The sequence below is a fragment of the Oryzias melastigma genome, linkage group LG14 (genome assembly GCF_002922805.2).
Source record: "Oryzias melastigma strain HK-1 linkage group LG14, ASM292280v2, whole genome shotgun sequence".
Taxonomy (NCBI): domain Eukaryota; kingdom Metazoa; phylum Chordata; class Actinopteri; order Beloniformes; family Adrianichthyidae; genus Oryzias; species Oryzias melastigma.
In genome coordinates, this window is record NC_050525.1 from 18,446,996 (window position 1) to 18,467,885 (window position 20,890).

The window sequence follows — 20,890 nt, forward strand, 5'->3', positions numbered from 1 at the left end:
ATATATATATATATATATATATATATATATATATATATATATATACTGTATATATGTATAATTATTTTTTCAATTACCAATATTTTTAGTCTAGAATGTGTTCTTTTAAGTAGCCCACACATTTTTTAAAATTATAAAGAAAAAATTAAAACTTACAATGCCTTTCCAATTTTTAATCATTTATTCAAATTTACAATTTCTGTTTTTTCACTTACAATTTGTTTCCTTTTTTTCATTTCCCAAAGAATTGTTTTCTCATTTTCAATTGTTTGTTCAAATTTACAATGCCTTGTTTTCAAATGTTTTTTTTTCAATTTCACAATTTTAAATTGTCAACTCTTTAAAAATTACAATGCTGTGTTTTCAAATTTTCAATTATTTGTTTAAATTTACAATGCCTGTATTTCAAATTCACAATCTTCTTTTTTTATTCAATTTAAGCTGATCTTAACTTGACCCCATTAACCCCCCCCCCTCCCTCATTACTAAACAGTAATGAGAGAAAAGAACTGGTTTACTGATCCAGAACTACTCTAAGAATTTCATTTTTGACAATTGATCTCTAAAAAAAACTAAAAGATGATCAAGATCACCATGGTAACCCTTTTTTAATCTCATAAATCCCACCAAAGGTCATCATCACTGGTTTGGTGTCAGTCTTACAGTAGCATGCGGGCTCTCTGCCGCTCCAGTGGCCATTCTCCTGACACACTCGGACTTTGGAGCCCACCAGAAACAGGTTGCCATTGCAGGAGTATGAGACGTCATAACCAACATCGAATGTGTTTCCTCTCCTTGAGGCACCAGGTGGGACTCCAGGATCAGGACAGGTTTCCCCCGCTGTTGAGAGAAGACACAAAATGGAAAAGAAGAAACGTTATTTTCCTTGGATATTCAAACACTGAAGATGGATTCAGTCATGGTGGATCCTCAATGGCTTTCAAAGACTTACAGTCACGACTGCAGATGGTGGTGGAGCCACTCCACTTCCCGTTGGGTAAGCAGGTACGACTTTCAGAGCCTCTCAGTGTGTAACCAGAGTAGCACTCAAACGTGGTGGTGTTGCCGGCAAGGTACCTCTCCAAAGGGGGGGACACATTCCCGTTCTCCAGGACATTGGGGTCAGGACACTCCACGTCTGCAGCACAGAACAAACTTGAGTAACAAATGTTGCAGACGCAAAAGCACATAGTGACCTCAGACTTTTCTCACTCACGCTTGCATCTTTGGGGAGAAAACCTTTTTGGTCCTGGGTTCCACTTGTTGTTGGGGTAGCATATGCGAACGGCTGCTGGGTACGGGTAGAAGTTCTCGGGACACTTATAGACCAGCGAGCTGCCCGTCTCAAAGCCCTTTGTCAGGGTGTAACTACCCCCCTGAATTTGCAGGCCATCCTCTGGGCAGTTACACTCAACCTCTCCCCCTGAGAGACAGAGAGAAAAATCCTGTAAACTATTCACCTTTTGATTTTGACTTTGATCATAATAGTATTGAGAAAAAAACTTTACATTTTTTGTGTTTTTTTAAATACACAGTTTATGTGCATTCTACTGCCTCAGTACCAACTAATGGGGGATTCCATTTATTTTAAATAGAGCCAAGTAGTGGGAACAATTACCAGATGTTCCTAATTTAAAATATGAGCACAATACACATATATTTTATTTTATATACATAAAAATATACTTTTAAGCTGATATTTTAACATTAAAGGCTTGTCAATTGAGTTGCAAATTGATCTAATAACACTTCAGTAAAATGGGTAGTAAACCTTCCCTCTTTAAATTCTAAAATAGTAATAAAAAAGAAACACATTTTGGTTTATTTGTAGTAAGTCCTTCATTATAAAACTGCAGTTGAACTAAGATGTAAAATAACCCCCTAAAATTAGAAAATGTATCACTTAAATAAATCAGCAAAAATCAAAGAAAATAATGAAAAATTACCAAAAACAAAAAGTAAAAAAATAACAGTAAATGACTTTACTATGACCAAATGTCTACTTCTGTTTAAATGAAAAGGAAAAAATGAAATTATAAATAAAAAAACATATTCATAGCAGTTTTTAATTCGTTTTCTGCAAATGTGTTGGGTGATTCTAGTTTTGTTCAAGCAGTGGGATTATTTTTATTCTCAATAGTGCCAATTTGCATTTTTAAAGATTATATTTTTTCATAGCAACTTTGAGCATGAAAAGTTGAGTTTGAATTCATACAGAATGGTCTCACCTGTGCAGAGAAGAAGAAAGAGCAACAAACTCCAGCTGACAGACGTTTTCATGCTGAATCTCAAAGGAGAAGCGTTTCTAAAGTCAGACTATGTGGATGAAGCTGAACTTTTATTCTGAAATGAACTGTGATGTAGGAACTGACTCTGGACAAAGACCATTCTGTTATTTATTAACTTTATTACCAGATCAATACATGTATTTTTCACCAACCAGCGTTTGGTTCTCCTGTCAGGGAATGTCAGGAAAATAAACTGAGCCAGAATATTAAAAAAAATTTTAATAATTAAAATCATACAGAAGAAACCACTTTTTTTAACAGGTAATATAATTTTTTTAAGAGGACATGGACGTGCGTGTTTCCAGGATTTGGGTTTTGTCAGTATTTGCTCATACATTGCTCAAGAAAGGAAAGTTCTTGTGAAATCAAGACAAAAAACAAACAAACATTTCCCATAATCTCCTGTCAGAGCTGTAAAAAAGGTACAAAGGTGTGTCACATCATTTGCCAAAAGCTGGAAATACAGATGAGTCCTTTATTGAGGGGATGTGTGAACATTCAAGTTGTGGATAATTTAAACCTGAATGAAAAAAAACTGAAATATGTTTTTAAAAAATATCCGTGGGAAATCTCTGAGAATGTTAGCATTTGGATCAGAGTTTCTGAGTAAAAATAATACTCAAACTACAATCCAGCAAAACGAACATTCTAAAAGTGTGTCCCAATGACAGGAGAGAGGTATTCCTGTATAGTCTTCAGTACAAGGGGAAAACTGCCTCTTTCCTCTAGCGCCACCCTCTGGACGGATCTAAAAGAATGTCTGAAACATTTGGAGCCATTGAACATTTTACTTTCAAACTGTAAAATATTACAGATTACTTTATAGTCTAAAGCAATCACATACTTTGCAATGTCACGATCTCAGGTTTGCAAAACATTTGAGTCCTTCATTACTTTCAAGTTACCGTACTTTCCTAATAACATCTGCAGAAGTAGATCAAAAACAATCTCAACTGTGCTGTGTCTTCCATTAGGACGAGAGGTTTGGGTTTATTAGTGATAACTAAAAATATGATTCACATTTTAAATGACTCTGTCTGCAATATTACAACAAAAACCAAAATACACCTGTTAAGAACGCTAAAACCCTAATACAGTTTTCAGATCGATTAATTATTTCAAATAAACCAATTTAGTTTAGAAATTTAAGTAGCAATACATTTTAAAAAGCTAAAAATAGCTCGCTACACTCGCAGTCGCGCAGACAAACACACACGAGGGAGAGACAGGTGCAACAAGAAGAACCAACATCAACACAAAACTGTAAGAAAAGATGTCAGACATCAAAATGACCCCCCCAATATATACATATATATATATATATATATATATATATATATATATACCGGTATATATATATATATATATAGTGCTCACAAAAATTAAAGGAGCACTTCAAAGAAGCACAGTAGATACATCAGATCTCAATATGAAGTTGAATATCTATACAAATAACGACAGGGCAGTATCTTAGGAACAAAAGAATGCCAAGTCTTTTAATGGAAATAAAAGTCTTCAGCCTACAGAGGCTCAATTATGTAGACACCATAAAATCAGAGTGAAATGAAGATGTGGCAGGCTAGTCCTCTTTTTCCAAAACTGAATTTCTGCAGCTCAAAATGCTTTTCAGTATCTTGCGTGGCCCCCACCAGCTTGTATGCATGCTTGACAACGTGGCGGCATGCTCCTAATGATACGATGGATGGTGTCTTGTGGCATTTCCTCCCAGATCTGTGTGAGGGCGTCCCTGAGCTGTTGTACAGTCTGAGGAGCAACCTGGCGGCGCCTAATGGACCCAAACATAATGTCCCAGAGATGTTCTATTGGGTTTAAGTCAGGGGATGGTGAAGGCCATTCAATTGTTTCAATTCCTTCATCCTCCAGGTACTGCCTGCATACTCTTGACACGTGAGGCCGGGCATTGTCGTGCATTAGGAGGAAACCAGGACCTACTGCACCAGCGTAGGGTCTGACAATGGGTTCAAGGATTTCATCTGGATACCTTATGGCAGTCAGAGCACCATTTCCTAGGCAGTAGAGGTCTGTGCGTCCCTCCATGGATATGCCTCCCCAGACCATCACTGACCCACCACCAAACCTGTCATGTTGAACCACGTTGCAGGCAGCATGACGTTCTCCTTGTCTTCTCCAGACTCTTTCACGTCTATCACAGGTGATCAGGGTGAACCCGCTCTCGTCTGTGGAAAGAACAGGGCGCCAGTGGCGGACTTGTCGTTTCTGGTGTTCTTGAGCAAATGCCAGTGGAGCTCCACGGTGCTGGGCAGTGAGCACAGGGCCCTCAGGCCATCTTCATGAAGTCTGTTCCTGATTGTTTGGGTAGAGACATTCACACCAGTGGCCCTCTGGAGGTTATTCTGTAGGGCACGAGCAGTGCTCAGCCTGTTCCGCCTTGCACAAAGGAGCAGGTATGGGTCCTGCTGAGGGGTTGAGGACCTTCTACGGCCCTGTCCAGCTCTCCCACAATTACCACCAGTCTCCTGAGATCTCCTCCATGTTCTGGGGATTGTGCTGAGAGACACACTTCTTGCTGCAGCACGTGTGGATGTGCCATCCTGGAGAAGTTGGACAACCTGTGCAGCTTCTGTAGGGTTAAGGAGTCGCCTCATACTGCCAGTAGAGATAATTATCAAGCCAAAATCAGCACAAGTGGAAAACCAGCCAAAAAAGATCAAGAGGGAGAAACTTGAAATGACCTCCACATGTAACACCAGTCCTGTTTGGAGGGTTTTCTAATTGTTGCCACTGAAGTGCACCTGTTGTTATTTCAATTCATGCCATGTCCAATAAAAAAAAGTGTTCATTTTTGTGAGCAGTATATACATGTATATACATATATATATAGTATATATATAAACTGTGACTTATAGTCCAAAAAATATAGTGTTGGGATCTCTATATTACCTTTAACTTTCTTTCTGGCTATTTTGGGGTAATGTGTGAAATCTGGCAATTTTCACATTTTCCCACAACATGGGAAAAAACTAAACTAATGTTCCTCTTAATTTCCATTGAAAGACAGTTTCTGTTGCAGCATAGGGGAATACACGGGAAATCCTTAAATCAAATGCAACTTGCTGGTTGGTCCCATGCAGGTTGTTAGGATTCAATCAGGACAGTCTGGCAGCTTTAGTGGACTGATCATGACAGAATGGGATTTTAATAATCCAAACTAATCAGTCTCTGTTGATTTTTTTTTTTTGCTTTTTGTGAAGCACTTTGAAACAACCTTGGTTCTAAACTGGTTCTTCATTGATAAACTGATATTCAAATAGTCCTGTACATAAAATGAATATACTTTTTAAAATAAAAAAAATCAAATACTATTTTTTTTAGACGTGTCTGTTCTATGATTACCTTTTTCTTTGTGGGTTTTCAACGTTCCTTCAGTAAAAAAATCAGCGAATTTACAAGTTTCCTGTTCAAATCCGCCAGACAGCAGCTGTAGCTGCAGTCTCACCAGCGTCTCACACACTGACTGTTTTTATGATCATAAAAGACATAAAATCATAAAATTACCTAATTTGCTTATCTCTCGCCATCTGTTACATTGATGCCAGTTTGTGACACATTTATTCTTTTTATCCGCTAAAAATGCGCTTTATAAACACACTTGGTGTGGCAGATAGACTACCAGCCATGAACCTCACCGCATGTCACTGCACTCCCCATTTCTGACAAATAAAATTTTTTTGAAATACACATTTTTGACCCTCTTGTAATGGCCATTCACTCTGCTGTTCCCATTTGCCCCTGCATAAATGTTCCAGCTCCGCCACTGGTCCCATCTCCCTGAAACCGTCTGGAGGAATCCTTTACACAGGGGTTATGTGTTCCAGCCTTTTGAAGGCTTCTGTCTTGTTTGATGGCCAGGTGATTTAAGAAACTTTGTGGGTCTAAATAAAAACAATAATAAAAACAATATTCTGACGAAATGTGCACTTTATTGGAAATACTTGAGTTTTAATCACTCAAGAATCTCAGGGCTGGATATTCGTCCTGATCCTCATTTCCAAGGGTAGATTTAAGAAAAGGAACCACTTTAAAAAGATTAATGTGGAAATCTCTTGAATTACGTGTGGACTTTTGCATTCCTCCTCTACGACAAAGGGATTCTGTTCCCCAGCTGACCACTCCAATCTGTAAAATAACAGTAATTTAATTCAGATGAGAAAGACTAGCACATTCACGCTAACTACCAAAAATGTATACTAAGTGGAGGTCACATAATCAACCAGCTAAAAGTTGCCGCTTCATACCTGCACTACACGATTCTGATGAATCTTGTACACAGCTTGTCCACTGTCGCCTGCAGATTCACAAAAAGCTGGTCACCGGTCTGCACCATTAAAGGTGATGAGACTGCAGAAACACACCTGCACACGATATGTGGTCTCCGTCCCCACCAGTGCACAGAAAGTTATCCGTCACAGCAACCGTTGGGTCACTGATCCTCATGCCTGGTACATTTAATACCTTTTGGATGCACAAATCTCTCTGCATGACAGGAGCAAAATGTAAACAATTTCTGGGTTAAAAGAATTCATTTAAAAAAAAAAAAAAAGTATTGGGGCTCACGCTTTTTCCAAACTTGGCATGGACAAGTTTTTCATAGACACCAACTCTGTCTGCACTTAAAAAGTTGAGTTTTTCCCGTTGATTCTTCAGCAAAAGCTCCTCTGCACACAAACAACAAATTATTTGCTTTAAATGGAACGGAGTCAGTCAAAATTCAAACAAAGGAAAATAACCAAAAAAATTGATTCAGTTCACTCCACTCTATAGAAAAGTCAATTTCTGATTAAGGTGTTAGAAACCACATATGAGCTAAAGGGGATTTAAGACTGTAAAGCACAGGGGTATTTATGTTCAGGCATTTTGGGTCCTATAATGAGATGCGTTTGGGTGTGTTGTATATATTTTTACCCTATTGTGCTGCTTTTGTTCAACTTTTTAACTACTGAGTTTGATATTTTATCACTGCTTTTATTTTATCTATATATATATATATATATATATATATATATATATATATATATGCATATGTTTTTATATATATTTGTTTGCAGTGCTGTTGCTTGCATTTTCTTGCATTTTTCTTTTTTTAAATGTTGAACTAAATACTGTTTTTTTCGATTATTATGGTATTTTGTCATTATTAAAATATATGTTCTATATTTGATGTATGTTCAGCACAGATTTACAGAATTAGCTTTTAAACATTTTATTTGCCAAAAGTCTCTGTCCTGTGTTTTATTATACATTTAATTAACAAAAAAATATTTCAAGAATAAAAGTATCGGCACTGGAGAAACTAGCCCTGTAATTACTTGGTTTAGGATCAATTCCCAAATGTCTAGTACCCCCCACTCCTAATTTGAATTGCAACATTAGGATTACATATTATGAAGTGTTTCCTGAAAACACAGTTAGGTTTGTACGAAAGCGCCTCAGCCGGGAGGTTGAGTTGTTACACCTTGCTGGACGCATGTTGATGTTTCAGGCAGTTTGAGGGCATTATTGGTGTCCTGAGTACAGGGAATGCATATGGGTCTGGAAAAAAAAACAGGATATTTACTGTAATTTTATGGGTACCTGGTAAGGCAGGGGAGCCAATGCAAAACTCCATACAGTATAAGTCCTACCTTGCAAGAGTTGAGATTTGTATGGATTCTTCTAGTTGAATAAGAGCAACGTCGTAGTCATAAAACTCAGTCACGCCTTGATCCTGTCGAGCCTTAGTGTTGAAATTTGGGTGTAAAAATATTTTTCTCACAGTTTTGTCTGTTAAAAGAGGGAAAAGAAAATGTCAGGTTGTTTATTTCCTGTGTGTTTTTTTAAATAATTGATTTTTACCTTTCCTCCCATTTTTGTCATCAATTTCTACTTTGACATTCTCTGGTTTGCAGTCAGATGGGAAGCAGCTAGCAGCAGTTAAGACAAAATGAGATGACACCAGAGATCCAGAGCAGAGCATCACCCGCGACTCCGTCTTAAACATTCAAATATAAACAGAGCGCCAATCATCAGAGTGATTACAGTTGGCATTTTTGTGGGAGAAAGGAGCAAATTAAAAAGAAAAAGTTTTAATGAACTATTGCATCTGAAATAAAATGACTCCAACCAATGTGGTTGAATCAAGTTATTGACCAATTATTATACCTGAATTCTAACCACCGCCCGCCATGGATAACGTCTGCGCTTGCTGTCACTGTCGCCTTCCAGCTCGTAGTCTTTGTGAAGACCACAAAGATCCATTGCGGAGTTTTCCTCTAGATAAGAGAATCCAAACACATCAAGGGTGCAAGCAAAACAAAATTACATCAATTCTAGAAGGATTTCTAGCATATAAACACTTAATGTAATGTTTTTCAACTACTTTGGGCTTTGCTGATTTCAGTTTAAGGTGGACTTGACCTTTGCAACAGAAGTTTTGTCCTTTTTTAGCTGTTTAATCCTTGCTGCACGCTTTGCTATAATGACCCTCTTACATGATGCACAGCCATGGGAGCATAACATTTAACAGTAAAAGCATGTGATTTCATAGATGATATGATGCCTGCAGCTACTTGTGTGGCATCAAATAACAAATCTGACAGTCGGAATCAAGGCTGGAATATGTGATGGGCCAAAAAAATCAATTATTAACTAAAGAAATAAAAAATGCAAAAATAAATAAATAAAATGTAAGATGGACAAATAGAGAAAAAAAATGTAAAGAGATAAAAGTAGTCTCAGAAGGACACAAACTTGGTAAATGCAGACGGTAGTGTCAAGAAGAACTTAAAACGTATAAAATATCAAATAGATCAAATGAGAAGGTAGATGAGTTATAGGAATATATATGGTTTTCTAAGCATTTCAGTGGATCAGATTCTATCTGCACCTCATAGTGTGGCTGGCTAAATCCGGGCCTAGCAAAAAAAAAACTGTGTTGGTTGTTTACCATGAATATGAGTCAATGGAATATAATAGTTACAGTTTTATTTAGCAGAAAAATTAAAAAAAAAGGTCATGCTTTTCATTTGGAGCTTCTCATCTTTTTTTTTAAGGAACTTACCAATTACATCATCAAAAGTTGCTGCTAAATCAGTCTCTTTTTTCAGTCTAAAGTACTGTGTCTCTCCTTCAGGTCCAACTGTGAGGGGCAGCAGGTCATCATCAACGATGTCAGCTCCGATGGCGAAGACGTAGCTCTCTGTAACACAGCAACAAGCAAGCAGATGGGTTTTTGATTGAAGGATGAGACCATTCATAGTGGTTTTAGGGTTTAAACTCACCGAGATGATGTAATCTTGATCCGGTTTCACCTGTAGGACTCGTGTGGACCATGTTCTTTATTCTAGCTAAAGTTGGCACTGGGGATCCACCCAGGTTGTACGCACCTTAAGAGAGTTTTGTCACAGATAAATACAGGTCACCTTTTATTGGATAAGCCTTTAAAGCTCAGCTGATTTGATTTTTCAAGGTCTTACAAATGATCAAACTTTTAAAAACTTTATAATTCAAAGAATTTGAAGTTACCACCAGTGAAGATCAGAAAAATATGACGCGTTTCCTGAAACTCCTGTTGAACTTGTTGAATCGTAGTCATGCGTTCTTCAAATTTCTTCAAAGCAGCATTCAAGTCCTTTCCAGTGCTCCTGTCTGATAGATAAGATACATAAACACACAGACAGGAAAGAACACACAGCATTGAAATACTCTGTATGTGCAGAGCCTTTTTTCACACTTGCCACCTAATTCAAATCTTGGATGACAGAGATCAGATAACACATAGCAATAATCATTTGTATGTATGGAAGTTAGTGTTTCTCCCTTACCACCTATTTTAAATGTTTCCAACTTTTCAATGACGGAAATCAGACTTTCTGTGCCATCATAAAAATCAACAATGTTGACAATTTCATGCACATCAGAGGAAAAAAATACTATTTCATAGTTTGGTGACACAGCGAAGGTTGAAATCTGTGGACAGAAAAAGAGGTGAGCTTGAGTAAACATTTGAAACATAAATGTGCATCAAGTACATATAGCCTGTGACATATTTTCTTTGTCTCCAAATACTTAATATTTTAAATGATTTCTAATATTTTCTCAATTGATTTATTAAAGCAAAACCAGCTGTACATACCTAAAACAAGCCAATGGGCCAAATGTCAAGTCAGGTCAATCCTAACTATAATATCTCATTCTTAAAGTATGTTTGTGTCAATTAAATGTATCCGAGTTGTCAAGTGTGTTTACATTGAAGTATTTTGCATTCTGTTTCACATCAATAAATTGTATCTGAAACTATCTTCCTTTGAGCGGTGTCGTTTGATTGCAGCCATTGGTGGATGTGTTTGAGGTCCCACTCTGATCATCTATTGATCTATTTTAAAAGCGTTCCTTTTGCTCTTTTAATTATCTAAAAACCTCTTTGAGTTTCTGCAGAGCGGTGGTAGTTAATTCGAAATCCGCCTCTGTGTTGGGGGCAGGACCATTAGCGTGAATCAACCCCATCCCCCGTTCCTATCACTCATAACTGAGAGCTACCTAAATTCTATTCTGTGAGATGAAAGAAAAATAAGATAAATGCTAGATAAAGGAAAACTTTGATTTATCCTTTACTCTATTTTTAGAATTTCACCTTTTTAATAAGTGTAATGATGGCCTGTCTTGTTCTTTTAATGATCATTTCTTCGATACTGTCAGAAATATCCAGAGCGATGTAGATGTTAAGCTTCCCTTTCTTTGAAATCCGGATTTCTCTCCCTGGCTGATTGTCATCTAGGAAAAACCAAAGAAATGAGTGATTATTGTTTTAATGAATGCCAAAATGATAAACCTTTTTGGCTATAACAAGTGCAGAATCATGTTTTTTCTTTAAAATTCTTGAAACTAGACAACAAAATAGAGAAGTAACCATCAATGAAGTATTTGTAAAATATCTTTAGGGTCACAAAACTGAGATTTAAAAAAGCACCAAAACTATGATAGACAACCACTGGACACATTTACTGTTAATGTTTTATGGTAAAAAGGAAATGTCCACATTGTGGGATCAATAAAGTGGTATTTTATTCAAAATGATGAAACTGGGCTCAACCACTTACCTTCAGGTGGTAAATAGATGAGACTGTCTCTGATCGACCTCTGGAACGCGTCTGCAACTTCAGATTGTGTATCATAGGTGAATTTGACTGTAAAATGAAGCCACAAATACAAGGGATTGCAATTACTGGATTTTTACTATTTAAATGATATATTTCTATCTTGCTTGGTTCAGTAAACAAGAACCAAATGTGGATACACTCATCCAAATTCTGGTTTAAGCAGATGGTTCACCTTTTGAGGCAAATTTGAACTGGTCCTGATCCGAACTATACCTGAACTGGCCCAACTCTGAAAGTCTTTAGCTTTTTTGGAACTAACAAGCATCCATAGTTGATTATTAGAAGAACAAACAGCTAGTCACTAATTCTACATTCACACCGGGCATGTGTGTTCTTGAACACCCATTTAGCCCAAGGTGTTCACACTGGACAAGCAGGGAGGGGCTTCTTTTCCTATGGTTTACTAGCACATGTCTGCCACCTACAGATGGGAGAGGCTTGGTGCCAAATGTCAAATCTAGCTTTTTCTTTTCACGGCTAAGATAAAAAAAACTAATGAAATACAGTTTTTTGAAGCTTTTCTTAAGAGTAGGAGCATTTTTCCCACTAATCTCAAAGATAAAAGGACACATTTTTCAAATATCTGGAGAAAGTACAGTAGCATGCAGGCTCTCTGCCGGTCCATCTGCCGTTCTCCTGACACGTTCTTTCTCTGGATCCCACCAAAACCATGTTGCCATTGCAGGAATACGTCACTGTCCCACCAGCAGTAAAAGTGCTCCCTCTTTTTGAGGCACCTGCTGGCACACCAGGGTCTGAACAAGTGTCTCCAGCTGTGGTAGAAAAACACAAACAGGTATTAAAACAACAAGGAGACAAGGAGATTTTAAGTTAAGCAGCTCTACATGTCATTTAGGACTTACTGTCACGACTACAGATGGGAGTAGAGCCACTCCATTTCCCGTTTGATAAGCAGGTACGATTGGAGGAACCTTGTAGAGTGTATCCTGGGTAGCACTCATACCTGGTGTTGCAGCCTACTGTGTATTTTTCGTGAAATGGGAAAACATTTCCATACTCCAAGACATTTGGGTCAGGGCATTCAACGACTGCAACACAGAAAATCAGGATTTATTTCCAAGCAGAGCAGAAGGAAGAATGAAATCATTGGATGTTTATCTTACTCACGCTTGCAAATCTGATTAAACCTGCTGGGTGGGGGAGGCCAGTGACCATTGGACCGGCACCGGCGGGTAATAGTGGGGTACGGGTAGTAGCCGTCAGCACACTGGTAGATCAGCAAGGTGCCACTCTCCAGGTTCTTGGTCAAAGTGTAGTTACCCCCTTGAATTGCTAAGGGACTCTCACTGCAGTCACATTGAACCTCCCATCCTATAAAAGAAAAAAAAAAGTTTACCTTAACTGTGTGAGAAACAAATGTATATAACACATGGGCAGCTTTGACCTGTAAATGTGGTTTGAAATCTGAAAAAGAAATGATAAATTAGGATTCAAAATTGACGGACTGGTGACGTGTCCAGGATGTACCCCACCTTCACCCAACAGCAGTTGGGATAGGCCCCAGCGTCCCCATGACCCAAAGAAGGGATTCAGAAAATGAATGCACCGAAGTAGATCTGAACTTAATCTGAGCCAGCTACGATTTATTTTCAGGATTTTTTTCTAGTTCTGTTTGAGCGGTCCATCACGTCATCCATGGTAATAATTTATACAGTCTGCCTGTCTGATTTTGAATTATATACAGTGTTTACACGTGCTTTTGAGAAAAAAAAATCATGCAGAATAACTAAACAGCCTATGCGTTCGTCCCCAATGGACATATCTGCCCTGAGTTGAAATGAAGAAGAAAATAGCTTCTGCAGTGAAACATGGAAAAACTGGCTTTTGGTAGATATGTTTCCTGAGAACATTTTGTTTCAAATCTCTTTCTTTAAAGAGGAGAGGAAAACATCCACCAAAGTTGCACTTTTTTAAAGAAATTGTTCACAATGTTTCTTACAGAAATCTTTGCTCCTCATTTCCACAAGAATTGTGCTCATATGACTTTAATTATGCATGGTCATCAGAATGAACACATTCTTTATACAATGTCACATGTTATTTTTCATTTGAAATGACAAAAAAAAATGAAAATGTAACTTCCAAACTACATATATATATATATATATATATATTACCTTTGCAAAGTAGACAAAGGACCACAGCAAGACTACTCCAGTGGACAGAAGCTTCCATTCTGAACCAGTAAGAAAGGTTTGAAAGTCAGGTCATGTAAATGGAACATTTTTCTCTTTAAAGGGGTTATGTAGAAAAAAATCTTTGGACAAAGATCACTCTGTTAGTTATTCAGTTTCAAAACATTTGATGCAACGTGAGACTTTTCCCCGACTGCAGTATTTGTCTTTCTTCATGGCCAGATGTAGATCAAGACTAAAGTTCACTTAAAATAAGGTGAAAGGATTTCAAATAGTTGTCTGAAAGCACTAATGGTCAGAAGTTCATGTTTGAAACTTAATGTTACAGACTAAGAGGAAATAGGCTACCCGCTTTAAACAAACAGTTTTCTATTTTTTTATTTAAAAAATAAAATATCAATATCAACGCATTTTAAATTTTAATCCTGCAAAGCCTGCTGTCAAATAAATAATTCATTTTATTGGAGGTTTATCTTAATAGGTATCCAGACCCTATAAAATTTACTTAATTGTTCTTTAGACTCATTTGCTATTATTTAAATATATTTTCAAGGGTATTTTTTCTGAACTATTGCCTATTTGTTCGCAAAACACGAAAATATAGTCAGAAACTAGCAAGTTTTAGTATGTTTAAAATATGAGCAGTCATTGTTGGACGTAAAATATCCTTCCGTTCTGGGTTAATCCGGGAGGTGGCGGTAATGTACCATAAAATAGTTTGACAACCTCCAATCAACCAACGAAGAAGAAAAACGGAAGTTGTCACGGGGAAACCGCTAAGCGCCAAATTTGTTAAGGTTTTCTGGTTCTGAACCGATGGAGTTCTAATAAAAGGAACGGGTGGAGTACACATTCGTGTAGTTTGGACTTTAGTTCGACTTAACCGAGCTCTTTAAGCTGTTTGGACCGAGCAGCGCTTTCGGAAGCAGCTGTTCTCCACTTTCAGCTCGTGCGTTGGACCTCCTGGTTCTGTGCTCCGCAGCATGGCGGTTCCTTTCGTGCAGGACTGGGACGTGGTCCAGACGCTGGGAGAAGGAGCTTACGGAGAGTAGGAACCCATTAATTTTTTTAACCCTTCAAAATGTATTTTCATAACGTGTTAATTGAAAACCCACACATAACACCTGCACGCACATCTGCTAAAGGAGGGAAACGTGAATGTGGTTCATGCTTTTTTTCCCCTTCTTTTTTTCTTAGCAATTTGGGACTATTTTTACTGATAAATGAAGGCAAAATCAAACTGAAAACTTCAGTTGTCTTAAATTAGACATCATAGCACAAATCTTTTAAAATGTTTGGCATTAAAATGAAACAGAAGCATCACATTTACTTAGATTAAGTTGCATGGAATCTAGTTTTAAGCATTTTAAAACAGACATGCGTAAAAAAATAAACCATTAGACTAGTTAATACAGTTTCAGACTTATAGGTAAGGCTATAAATTGTTTATTCCTCACATGGCATTAACAATAAAAGACCAGCTTGGGGAAAACTCAGTTTAAGACAATAAGAATATGACATATTTAATAAAAAAATCTATTGATTAAATCCATCGGAACTTTGAAATTCCTACACTGATTGGCCCTATAGCATCTTCTTGTGCTGCTGCTTGGTTTTTAATCTAAGAATCCCAAATAGATTTACAAAACCGTTGTTTTGAATGGAAATGTGAGACTAAAAAGGTTAATATTTATTTGAGACACGCAAATGACTATATCTATAATTTCCTGATGTTTGCTTGTGTTTCTGTGGTGTTCAGAGTGAGACTGCTGGTGAACAGGCAGACGGAGGAGGCGGTGGCGGTAAAGGTGATCGACACGTCGCAGGCAGAGGAGTGTGCAGAAAACGTCAAAAAGGAGATCTGCATCCATAAGGTATCCCAGCCACTTCCAGAACCCACCAGTCCCAACTCTTCTGACAAAAATCATTACTTTCATTGATGATGATGACATAATTGTTGCATTTTTAAAAAAACGTAATAAATATCCAGCTTTAAAGACCCACTCCAATCATCATTTGAACTACAGTGTAAAAACATTTGTGGTGGTCATATAATAATGATCTCATACAATGTCATACAATTTTGGGCCAGATCCTAGAGTATGTTAAAAAGATAGAGTAGGTCTTTAAAATTAGTTTGCTCCATTAAGTTTTTTTGTTTTTTTTGTAGATTCTCAATCACTCCAACATTGTAAGGTTCTTCGGTCATCGGAGGGAGGGAACGACCGTCTATCTCTTCCTGGAATACTGCACTGGAGGGGAGCTGTTTGACCGCATTGGTAAGTTAAGAACTCTGGAAGCTCACCTCAAAGTCTTTACTCTTCTGTTTTTATTGTTGGTCACATTGTTTGCAAGTTCTTCTACAACTTATTTTTCCCCTAGAACCTGATGTGGGGATGCCAGAAAGAGACGCTCATCGGTTTTTCCTGCAGCTCATCGCCGCTGTGGTAAGTAGCTCTCATCATTGCGTCCAGAAGTTCTTCTGTTCCTGCTCATTCATTCCAAAGCGTCTCTTTCTTTAACAGGAATACCTCCACAAACTCGGCATCACCCACAGAGACATAAAGCCTGAGAACATCCTGCTGGATGAGAAAGGTTATAGACTGTATGTGTGTCACGTTTTTCACTCAAAAGCTTGTGGTTTCCTAAACATCAAAGATTTTGCCTTGTAGACAACCTGAAGCTGACAGACTTTGGGCTGGCCACCATGTTTCGCTTCAAAGGACGCGAGCGGCGTCTGAATCGACTCTGTGGAACTCTGCCTTATGTTGCTCCGGAACTCCTGAGCCAGAGCGACTACCGCGCTCAGCCTGCAGACATCTGGGCGTGTGGAATAGTCCTCACTGCTATGCTGGCTGGAGGTAAGGTTAGCTAGAGTAGTGCTTTTCAACCTTTTTTGAGAAGAGGTTAACGTTTTCTTTGACATAAATCCCAAGGCAAAAGAAACTGTAGTCGGTATTGATGAACACTCTCTCCACAATCTCACATGTATTTCATTGTAATAACCATTCCAGCTGTCTGTCAATAATAATTTTTAACTAAATTAGTTGAAAGTTTACCCAGTTAGTGGTTTTCTCTTCAGTTTATTTCGATGCAATTTCACGAAAGCTCACAAAAAGAAGAAAAAAAGACAAGATAACCAATAAAAAATAATTTATTTGTTACAAACAGTCATTTATTTATTTTTTTATGCCAAAGCAATTTAAATTTTTTAATAATTATATAATGACGACATGCTTGATAAATTTTTCGCAAAAAAGACCAACACTATATTCATGTTCATTCAAGTTTTTCTTTGGCTAATAAAAAAAAAGTCACATTAACATAAAAACAAGTTTAGTTTAAACATGTCTGTTATTCACTTAATCATAATCCTGTTTCTTATTACTTTTATTTAAACTACAAATTTTTCAAAAGTGCTTAAAGTCTGAAAATAAATGTCTGTTTTAGGTTTGCGTTTGTTGTGCTTTACTGGCACTTTAACTCGATGCATCATGGGAGATGTAGTGCTAACAATGGTACTGAAGCTGGACACATCTTTAAGTTTTATTATTTTATGCACTTTTTAAACGGTCTGACGACAGATCCCGCGAGAAGCAACACCACTAACACGATCTTGAGCTGCTATTTTAGTTAAAACTGAGAAACTTTGAGCCCCACCAGGAAGTGAGGACTTAAACCACGTCTGATTGGTCAGGCTGGTGACGGTATTGCTCAAACCTCCAAGAATGATTGGTGGAGAGAGTTTAAGGAGCGGGACTTTTCAACAACAGCTATCAGCTAAATTGCTGTCAGTCTTATCAAAATGTCTTTAATAGAGTAAAATAAACACAAAGAAATAATATTTTATGATTTTTCATATCGTTACTACTCTGTGTTTTATTATGGCTTTTTTGGATAACATAGAGCTAGTATCCCGGTGATATTCCTTCTGTCAGGAAACTTATGGAAAAGGAATGTAATAAAAATAGTGTTACTTTGTACCCAGTTCTCAAAAGATACAAAATAAATTCTTATTTGTGAGGAAGGAGTGAATAAGTGACTATTTGAATCCTCTATCCTCCAAGCATAAATACAGATTTGGGTACCGACCCACATATTCAATATTTGCACATTGCCCAATATTTCTTCATACGTCTGCAGTCAAATCCATGTCTGTGAATTCTGTAACAGTGTTGTTCTCTTTATCAGAGCTGCCGTGGGACCAACCCACTGAGAGCTGTCAGGAGTATTCCGACTGGCTTCAGAGGAAAACTTATCTACCTCCCTGGAAGAAAATACAACCAGCCCCCCTTAGTAAGTCTCGTGTCACACTGTGTTGGTTTTTCTCAACAACTGCTACTCATGTGTGGTCCCATATAATCATACTCCCACCTCTGTACTGGCCTTCCTCATTATAACAAGAATGCTCAATTTAAGATTTTTGGTGCAGATTTTTTTGTTTCTTTTTTTTTGTGCTTGTTCTTTTTTGTCACTGGGGAAATAAGAGAAATACACATCTGTGTTTGGATGTATGTTGGACCCTAGTATTAGATTACTTCAAAATAAAAGAGCTTTCCTTTAGATTCAGAAATGAATTTGTTGGATGATATTTCTTTTAATCTCCTCAGGTTTGTTGTCCAAGTTACTGCTACCCAATCCCAATGCCCGGATCACTGGAGAGGAGCTAAAGAAAGACCGCTGGTTTACACAAGGCAAGACACAGCATCAGTCTTACATAGACCTGCTGCAAACTGTGCTAGTAGACCGTTCAAATGTTGAGAACACAGGTTAAGAAGTATGAATCATCTGTGCCTCCTCAGGATGTTTGAGTTCAGGCTGCAGCAAAGTTCTTCAAAACAACCGGGATTTCATGTTTCGCACCAACAGGTCAGAAATGTTTCCTCCTCCTTCATGTGTTTCGTTTGCGCTTGTTTTTAAAGCTCCTCCTCTGTGCAGTGACGACAGGATGCAGCTGTCAACCTCTCAGCCGGATCTTGCAGCCGGCGGCGGCTGGGAAGCCATGTTGGTGTTTGGGCAAAGCGAAGGTCAAGTCAGCTTCTCGCAGCCGACCAAGCCCGAGCACATGCTGCTGGGCAGCCAGTTACTGGCCACGCCTGGAGCCAGTCAGGTGACTCTCTGTCAGATTCCAGGAATAATTCTCTCCATCTCCTCTCAAGTTCTAACTGTAGTTTTTTTTGTGTCGTACAGTCACCGTGGCAGAAGTTAGTCCGCAGAATGACCCGTTTCCTCACCACAGTGGATGCTGATGCAACTTTGTCTGCGCTGAAGGACGCCTGTGACGCTCTCGCACTGGGATTCAAACTCACCTGCAGACAGGTAAAGCTGCTTTTATTGTAGATTAACACTTTTTTTCAGTGATGGTGGAAATTAAACCTCTCATCGTTGCTCTCAGGTGACTCTGACCACGCTGGATAAACGCAACAAACCGCTAGTCTTTAAAGTCCTCCTTATGCATCTGAACCAGAGAGTGCTTCTGGACTTCAGGCTGTCTAAGGTAGGTTCAAGCTTTGTTTTTTAAGTCTCGTTCACCTATGAGACAATGGAATGAACACCAACAAAACAGAAAGCAAAAGAACCAAATAAAACGGAAATGGTTTCAGATGAACACTTTTATAAATTCCCCAGAAGCAGCACAACTGCTAAAGATAAATGTCAATAAACTCAGTGGCGGTTCTGGCACAAACGACACACCAGTAGCGCCCCTCTGTGACACCCCCCGAAAAAAAAAGGTACAATTGAATGATTTCCCAAAACTAATTATTAAAAGTACAACTAGAAGCTTGTTTTCTTGAGGATTAAAATGACTTCCATTATAAGATTCGAGAAAATTATGCACAACTAGTACAACTTGAAGCTTGAAAATTCTTATAACTTATCAGGGTGTTATTAAAAGACTTAAAATGGAAAAAAATAGCAACTCTCATAAGGATATCATAACACAAATGATTAATTGAGGTTTAAAAATACTAATGTCACAAATCAACCTAGAAAATACACTATAAACTTTGTCTGCTTCTTTTAGTAGAAACTAAAAATGCTCCATTTGTATTTTAGATCTAATCTAATATGAATAGAAAAATGGAACATTCTTACAAAATATTTAGACAAATTTACCAAAGTCGAGGGGATTCAAGCTGTATGTTTTTTTATGCAATTTCTGACAACTAGATGAGGGACCACCACAAAGTAATTCTAATAATACTGAGAAAAACAAAATACTGAATATAAATGAATCTAAATAATGTGACAACAGGTCATCATGTCGTGCTATGCTATTTTAAGGAAAGCATGAGTGAAGAAAATAACTGAAATTGAATGGACGAATATAAATTTGTATTTAATTAGCTGCATTTAAGTCACAAACTAAACATTTAAAGTATTTGCTAAAAATTGCCTTAGCCTAACTCTTCAAATATTATTGTGCATGTTTAATAAAGTTGTTTTAGGATTAAATAATAACATTAACAATGTTCAATATCATGCCTTTATTCTCTTCACGTTTCTCTTAGTCTTCTTTCCTCTTTTATCTAAATTGGGCACCGGAGGGTTTTGTCCTTTATATTTTACTGCCGTCAGAAAAGTTATTATCCTCTGACACCAACAGGCTATACCAAAACTTATTTTAGAGATTGGTGAGGGAAGCAGTTTGAGTGTCAAGCAGCAGAGGGTGCTGTTTGACATTTAAATTCACCTTTAGACAATGAGAACAGGCATGCTCTGCTATTTATATTACAAAAAAAAAACTTTTTTTTTCCCTGGTCCATGCCTGGAAAATGCCACCCTGAACAACCGCCCATGTCGCCCATACCAAAAACCGCCTCTCTCTAAACTGGATGAAACACATCAGTTTCTTTATTGTACAATTTAAAGAACCTTTAATGTTAAACTCTTACAGCACAGGAAGGAGCAGCAAATGTAATGTTTTACTTGTTCTTCAGGGTGACGGTTTGGAGTTCAAGCGCCTCTTTGTGAAGATCAAGCAGAAGCTGGGCGACATTGTCAACACTCAGAAGATTTTACTGCCGATGCTGTGAGCAGCTCCACATGGACCACAGCGCCGTGGACGTTGCCGCCTTTCTATGTACATATTTCTGTGTTGTTTGTGAAAGTTCGGCTGCCATCGTTGAAAGTTCCTGTTTGATAGTTCTTGTTTGGAAGTGAAGGAACTTGGTTACACATGGACAGACCACTTGTGTTTAGACTGTTTTTATTCCGTTACATGAATATTATGCCATACTAAGAGATGAATAAATGACTGACAGACCAG

General features: G+C 37.8%; 3 protein-coding genes across 3 annotated transcripts in view; 1 reads left to right on the forward strand and 2 right to left on the reverse strand.

The window, feature by feature from the left end:
* Window positions 1-2,382, reverse strand: part of LOC112142733 (complement factor B) — a 10,986-nt gene extending 8,604 nt beyond the window's left edge. Inside the window, exons 1-4 of the mRNA XM_024266279.2 lie at window positions 2,229-2,382; window positions 1,217-1,423; window positions 953-1,138; window positions 664-840 (exon numbers count right to left, since the gene is read on the reverse strand). Of these exons, the coding sequence (XP_024122047.1) occupies window positions 664-840; window positions 953-1,138; window positions 1,217-1,423; window positions 2,229-2,280 (622 nt within the window). The 5' untranslated portion in view covers window positions 2,281-2,382. The remainder of the gene's footprint in view (window positions 1-663; window positions 841-952; window positions 1,139-1,216; window positions 1,424-2,228) is intronic.
* Window positions 2,383-6,230: 3,848 nt separating this feature from the next.
* Window positions 6,231-13,744, reverse strand: LOC112142732 (complement factor B). The gene is made up of 18 exons (XM_024266276.2): window positions 13,603-13,744; window positions 12,593-12,796; window positions 12,328-12,513; window positions 12,061-12,237; window positions 11,405-11,491; window positions 10,939-11,078; window positions 10,130-10,274; window positions 9,831-9,953; window positions 9,587-9,691; window positions 9,367-9,504; window positions 8,469-8,578; window positions 8,163-8,298; window positions 7,952-8,090; window positions 7,783-7,859; window positions 6,885-6,985; window positions 6,683-6,803; window positions 6,566-6,615; window positions 6,231-6,446 (listed from the first exon to the last, which is right to left on the reverse strand). Exons 1-18 carry the CDS (start codon window positions 13,658-13,660, stop codon window positions 6,270-6,272), a joined length of 2,274 nt encoding a protein of 757 aa, XP_024122044.1. The 5' UTR covers window positions 13,661-13,744; the 3' UTR covers window positions 6,231-6,269.
* Window positions 13,745-14,344: 600 nt separating this feature from the next.
* On the forward strand, window positions 14,345-20,889 carry chek1 (checkpoint kinase 1). The gene is made up of 13 exons (XM_024263841.2): window positions 14,345-14,668; window positions 15,380-15,494; window positions 15,791-15,899; window positions 16,003-16,067; window positions 16,146-16,215; window positions 16,293-16,481; window positions 17,812-17,916; window positions 18,231-18,314; window positions 18,423-18,489; window positions 18,559-18,730; window positions 18,811-18,939; window positions 19,016-19,117; window positions 20,562-20,889. Exons 1-13 carry the CDS (start codon window positions 14,604-14,606, stop codon window positions 20,655-20,657), a joined length of 1,368 nt encoding a protein of 455 aa, XP_024119609.1. The 5' UTR covers window positions 14,345-14,603; the 3' UTR covers window positions 20,658-20,889.
* Window position 20,890: the final 1 nt, after the last annotated feature.